The sequence below is a fragment of the Arachis duranensis genome, chromosome 1 (assembly GCF_000817695.3).
Source record: "Arachis duranensis cultivar V14167 chromosome 1, aradu.V14167.gnm2.J7QH, whole genome shotgun sequence".
In the NCBI taxonomy this organism is placed as follows: domain Eukaryota; kingdom Viridiplantae; phylum Streptophyta; class Magnoliopsida; order Fabales; family Fabaceae; genus Arachis; species Arachis duranensis.
This window is the reverse complement of record NC_029772.3, coordinates 20599381-20605892: the sequence shown is the minus strand read 5'-3', so window position 1 is coordinate 20605892 and position 6512 is coordinate 20599381. Positions and strand designations below refer to the sequence as shown.

At 39.9% G+C, this 6512-nt stretch overlaps 1 protein-coding gene across 1 annotated transcript; it reads right to left on the bottom strand.

The window, feature by feature from the left end:
- Positions 1-5582: 5582 nt before the first annotated feature.
- On the bottom strand, positions 5583-5972 carry LOC107482464 (uncharacterized). The gene has a single exon (XM_016102967.1). The coding sequence runs from the start codon at positions 5970-5972 to the stop codon at positions 5583-5585; it is 390 nt and encodes a 129-aa protein (XP_015958453.1).
- Between the last annotated feature and the right edge of the window lie 540 nt (positions 5973-6512).

Here is a 6512-nt window from a genome sequence, read left to right as displayed (position 1 = left end):
ACCACTATTTTATGGTTTATATTGTCTTTAATTGAGTGGTTTTATCAAGCTTTTCACCTACTTATTCATAGGATTTGCATGATTTTACAATTCCTTCCTAGTTTAGTTCTTTGATTGAAAACATGCTTCTTTGGTCTTAATTTAGCTAATCTTAATCTTCTCTTATTACCATTCGATGCCTTGATCTGTGTGTTAAGTGTTTCAGGCTTCAAAGGGCAGGAATGGCTTAGAGAATGAAGAGGAAGCGTGCAAAAATGGAAAGAACACAAGGAATTGAGGAGATGACTAGCGAGAAGTCATGCCGTCGCATGGCTCACGCGACCACGCGAAATAGAAGGAATTACCGTGATGCGCTCGCGTGCCTGACGCGACCGCACGGATTGGAAGCTGCATGAAGGACGCGAAAGCGTGGACGACGCACACGTGTGGTACGAGAAATGCTGAGTGACGCGAACGCGTGGACGACGCGGACGTGTGACGAGCGTGATCTGCAGAATTACAGAAGTCGCTGGCACAGATTCTAGGCCGCATTTCAACCCAGTTTTCGGCCCAGAAACACAGATTAAAGTCCGGGAACATGCAGAGACTCCAGACATCAATTCATATCAGATCATAATTCAATTATAGGTTCTAGATGTAGTTTTTAGAGAGAGAGGTTCTCTCCTCTCTCTTAGGATTTAGGATTAGGATTCCTCTTAAAGGATTTAGGATTTCAACTCTTCATCAGGTTTAATATTCCTTTTTACTTTATATTCCTCTTTTACTTTCAGATACCTTAATACTTGTATTAGTTATGTTGCCTATTTGGCTTATGAACCATTCATGTTAGGATTTTCTTTATTTAATATAATTTGAGGTATTTTCAGATCTATGATTTGTTTCTTTTATTTATGATATAAATAATTTAAATTTTTCTACCTTTTGGCTCTAGTTGATTAATTGGTGATTCTTGAGTTATCAAACTCATTGTTGACTGAAAATTGGAATTCTTCAAGAATTAATTCAAGTTCCACTGACTCTAGCCTTTCCCAAGGAAAGACTAGGACTTGAGGAATAAAAATTAATTCATCCACATAACTTACCTTCATAATTAGAGGTTGACTTAGTGGGAGAAAAATCCAATTCTCTTCACAATTGATAAGGATAACTGGGATAGGACTTCCAGTTTTCATACCTTGCCAAGAGCTTTACTAGTTATTATTGATGCATGAAAACTTGTCTCTCAACAAATTTCCCTTCGGCAAGTATACCGAATTGTCGTCAAGTAAGACTCACAATAGAGTGAGGTCGAATCCCACAAGGATTGATTGGTCAAGAAACTTTAGTTAAAAGAATATGCTAGTTGAGCTAAACAGAATTTAGATTGAGAACTTGCAGAAATTTAAATGACTGGAAAGTAAATCACAAAAATTAAAGTGCAGAATCTTAAATGGGGATTTGGGGTAATGAGCATGAAAATAAATGGCAGAAAGTAAAGAGAATGGGTAAGATTATAAATGGGGTAATCATTGGGTTCAGGAGATGTTGCATTCTCCAGATCAAGTTCATTCTCATCTCTTCCTCGATCAATGCATTTATTAATCTCCTTGGCAATCTTAAGTGAGTGGATCCCAATTCCTTGGCAATCCAATCTCTCTAAGCTTGAACAATTGTCTAATTCCTTGATTTAATTGCTCATGGAAAGAGATGAAGTGTGGTCACTGATTAAACCACATGTATTTCCAAATCAAAGTATTGGGAGGATTACATGTCACTATATCCGCCCAAACCCCAATTTGGTCCAACATAAGAAAGCATTTCTAGCATGATCTCCTCATCCCTTTTCCAAGGCTCAAAGGAGATCCAATTATGGAGAGTTTCTTTTCCAAGACAACTAACCAATTGAATTAAGATCGAAAGCTTTCTAGTAAGATCAAGAGAAAAGAAAGAAGAAGAAGAATGAAAACTATAATTGATCCATCAAATTACAACAGAGCTCCCTAACCCAATGAAAGGGGTTTAGTTGTTCATAGCTCTAGAAATGAAAAATGGCAGAAAAGAAGAATCCATGCTAAAAGTGCAGAAAAGTAAATCTATAAAGAGTAGTTCCCAAAAGTGACAAGCTTCTCTATAGTTCAAAACTACTCCTATATATACTACTCCTCTTGATCTTCTAGTGAGTTCTTCAAGTCTTGGATGTGGGCTCTGGATCTTGAGTTGAAGCAGTTCTCATCTTTAGTGGGCCCAGCTTACAGAGAAATATGAATTAGGCTTGGGTATTTAGTGAGATTAACGTTGAGTGCCATTGTGGATTCGAGAACGTTAGTGGCATTCACTTTTTCCACTAACATTCCACCCTTTTGTACCCACGTTAATTCCAACGTTAGTGGTCTTAACGTGACTACTAACGTTGCCTTCTAAATTTGTGGCCAACGTTATTGGGACTCACTTTCCCAATAACGTTGGCTTCTACCCCTTCGCGAACGTTATTGGGAATCACTTTTCCCATTAAAGTTGCTTGGTGCCCTTTTGTTCCTACGTTAGAGTTCACGAATACTCTGATTAAGGAATCCAAGAGATACACACTCTAGCTATCGCTTGTAGAACGGAGGTGGTTGTCAGGCACGCGTTCATAAGGATGGATGATGATGAGTGTCACGGATCATCACATCCATCAAGTTGAAGTATGAGTGATATCTTAGAACAAGAATAAGCTTGAATTGAATAGAAAACAGTAGTAATTGCATTATTCTCGAGCTACAGCAGAGGTCCACACCTTAATCTATGGTGTGTAGAAACTCCACCGTTGAAAATACATAAGTGATGGTCCAGGCATGGCCGAATGGCCAGCCCCCATAAAAGTGATCAAGAGATCAAAAGGTGGTCAAAAGTATGGTCAAAGACGTCTAATACAATAGTAAAAAGTTCTATTTATACTAAACCAGCTATTAGGGTTTACAGAAATAAGTCTAAGTGCAGAAATCCACTTTCGGGCCCACTTTGATGTGTGCTTAGAGTGAGCTTGAGCTTTACACGTGCAGAGGCTTCTCTTGGAGTTAAACGCCAAGTTGTAACGTGTTTTTGGCGTTTAACTCTAGTTTGTGCCGTGTTTCTGGCGTTGAACGCCAATTTGCGTCGTCTAAACTTGAATAAACTATGGACTATTATATATTGCTAGAAAGCCCTAGATGTCTACTTTCCAACAGCATCAGCAGTCCTTTGTCAGCCTCCTATCAGATTTTTGCTCAGGTCCCTCAATTTCAGCCAGAAAATACCTAAATCACAGAAAAACACACAAACTCATAGTAAAGTCCAGAAATGTGAATTTTGCATAAAAACTAATAAAAACATCCATAAAAGTAGCTAGATCCTACTAAAAATTATCTAAAATCAATGCCAAAAAGTGTATAAATTATCTGCTCATCACATACCTCCTCCTCCTCCGAAGGATGATGCTACTGGAGCAAACTTGGATCCCTTGTGATGTTATTTTATTTTATCTATATATTTGTATAGTCTGACCTGTGGACTTTGTTGAACTTGTTGGTTTATAAGTTTTTTTTTTTAGATAATTTTCTTGACATTTAGTTGCTTCCTAGCAACATTTATTTTGAAAAACAAACACTTTAAACTCTTGGGTTACCCCTTAGGCAGCCTTCAAGTCTTTAATGTATTAATTTGAAGGATGTGTTTTGCTGATATGTCAGTCAAACCTTTGATATTTTACCCTTGCGATCCTTGTGGATTTTAGAGAGGTTTGGTACTTCCTAGTCTGACCTCCTTTGAGTGGTGATGTAGCTTTTTCTGCCTTTTGGATCATGCCTTGCTTTGAATTTTTGCTTTGGTGAAGTTATCCTTACGGCTTAGTGTCTGGGCTTTTAGTAATTTGTCTGATAACTTTTTAGTGTTCTTTACATAGAATCTTTTTAGTTTTAAATGACTTTTGTAGCCCTGTTTTAAGATTGTGCCTCTAGCTTTAAGTAGAATTCTTTTTCAGGACTTTGTACCTTTTTAGTTAATGCACTTTGGCTTTTAGGTTTTTCGACCTTTTAGACCTTTATTTGTTCCTTTTGTTGAGGTCGCATTTATCCCTTTGGGTTATGCCTTTTGGGTGCCGACCTATTTATCTTCACTTGTTCGGGCTTTTTAGTCAAATTCCAACAACGTTTTAGGTAGTGTTCCGGGGAGGAACCTTTTCTACATAGTTTTGTTTGGAAGACTTTTTAGCACCGTTTTGACTTGTGTTTTTGCTTTTTATGTAGTGTCTTTTTCCAAGACTTATACCTTTCAGCGAAGCACTTCCGGCCTTTAGGTTATTTAACCTTCCTTTGACTTTTGCGAGATGCTTTTGTTCCTTTTTAGTGATCCTTTTGTGTTGGTCCAACTTCTCTATCGGGCCTTCTCAATTTATTTTTAGTAATCCCATTTCTAGTCAGACCTTGTCAGGTCACTTTATATGGGTTACTTTCTATAACTCCTTGCATTAATCCGGGCTTTCTCGCTTCACCTTGCCAACCTCTTTATGATCGAGTGATGAATTTTTCTTTTAAGCGTAAATTAATGCGTCTTGGTAGGAAACTTTTTAGGGAACTGATAACTTTATTCCAAATAATAATGAGATAAAAATATAAATAAAAAGTGTATACATGTAAGTGCTTACCCTTCTAGGTCGGGCAGTTTTTTAGATCTCGGCCTGGCGCCTCATTAAAAAACCTTTTCAAGAAAAAGAGTGCGCCTTGACCTAAGATCTTTACTATTTCCTAGCTATAGTACCTTCTTAGGTTACAAGCATGCCATGACCTTGGTAGCTCTCGCCCTTCGAGATCAGACACCTTATAGTAACCTTTCCCCAGTACTTCTGCAACTCGATATGGTCCATTCTAGTTAGCTGCTAGCTTCCCTTCTCCTGACCGACCTGCTCCGATATCATTTCGGATTAAGATGAGATCATTGGTGGAGAAGCTTCACTGGACTACCTTCCGATTATACCTTGAAGCCATTCGACACTTTAGTGCTTCCTCTCTTATCCGAGCTCTTTCTCGAACTTATGGAAGTAGGTCGAGCTCTTCCCTTTGAGTTTGGGAGTTGATATCTTCGTTGTAGTGGATTACCCTTGGGGATCCTTCTTCTATTTCCACAGGAATCATTACCTCCATTTCGTAAGCAAGTCGGAAGAGTGATTCTCTAGTAGTTGAATGTGGTGTTGTCCGATATGCCCATAGGACTTGTGGGAGCTCTTCAGCCCAGGCTCCTTTGGCATCCTGTAACCTCCATTTTAACCCAGCCAATATGACTTTATTGGCAACTTTGGCTTGTCAGTTGGTCTGTGGGTGTTCTACAGAGGTGAATTGGTGCTTTATTTTTAGATCAGCTACCAAGTTCCTGAAGCCTGTGTCGGTGAACTGAGTGTCATTATCTGTGGTGATGGAGTAAGGAACCCCAAACCATGTGACAATATTTCTATAAAGAAATTTCTAACTTCTTTGGGCAGTGGTAGTAGCCAGTGACTCCGCTTCGATCCACTTTATGAAGTAGTTTATGCCTACAAGGAGAAACTTGACTTGTCCTAAACCCTAGGAAAAGGGTCCTAGGAGGACGAGTCCCTACTTTGCGAATGGCCAGGGTGATACAACACCAATGAGCTCTTCGGGTGGAGCTATATGGAAATTTCCATGCTTCTGACATGGTGGGCATGTCTTGACGAACTCTGTTGCTTCCTTTTGCAGGGTCGGCCAATAAAAACCAGCTCGGAATACCATTTTGGACAGAGCTCTTGCACCAAGGTGGTTGCCGCAGATGCCTCCATGTACTTTCTCTAGGACATCCCTTGTAGCAGAGGTTGGAACACATTTTAGGAGGGGTGTAGAGATTCCCTTCCTATATAGGGCGTCATGCACTATGTTGTAGTACTGTGCTTCCCGCACTAGTCTTTTTGCCTCCTTTTTATCTGCAGGGAGCGTGTCGGACTTGAGGTAGTTGATTATGGGAGTCATCCATCCTTAGTCCTAATCTGATATGCTCAAGACCTTCTTCTCTTCTGAGGTTGACAGATTTTGTAATATTTTCTAGATGAGGCTTCTATTATTCCCCCCTGGTTTGGTTCTCGCTAGTTTTGAAAGGGCATCTGCCCAGGCATTTTATTCCCGAGGTATATGCCGGACCTCATATCCCCTAAATTGTTCGAGCTATTCTCTGGTTTTGTCTAGGTATTTCTTTATGGTAGGATCTTTAGCCTGGAAACTCCCTTCTATTTGTGAGGTAACTACCAGTGAATCGCTGAAAATGGTAAGCTTCTGAGCTCCTACCTCCTTAGCCAGCTTCAAACCAGCCAGTAGGGCCTCATATTCAGCTTGGTTATTCGAGGCGGGGAACCCAAACTTTAATGAGAGCTCAATTTGGGTTCCCTGATCACTCTCCAAAATAATGCATGCGCCACTCCTGGTTTTGTTTGAGGAGCCATTTATGTAAAGGCTCTACTCTGTGGGGGTGCCTGGGGTGTCGGTGTACCCTGCGATGAAGTCGGCCAGGTACTG

What these genes read in the sequence shown, in the direction of transcription:
- LOC107482464 (XM_016102967.1), bottom strand. Translation starts at nt 5,972, where the DNA reads ATGACTCCCATAATCAACTACCTCAAGTCCGACACGCTCCCTGCAGAT.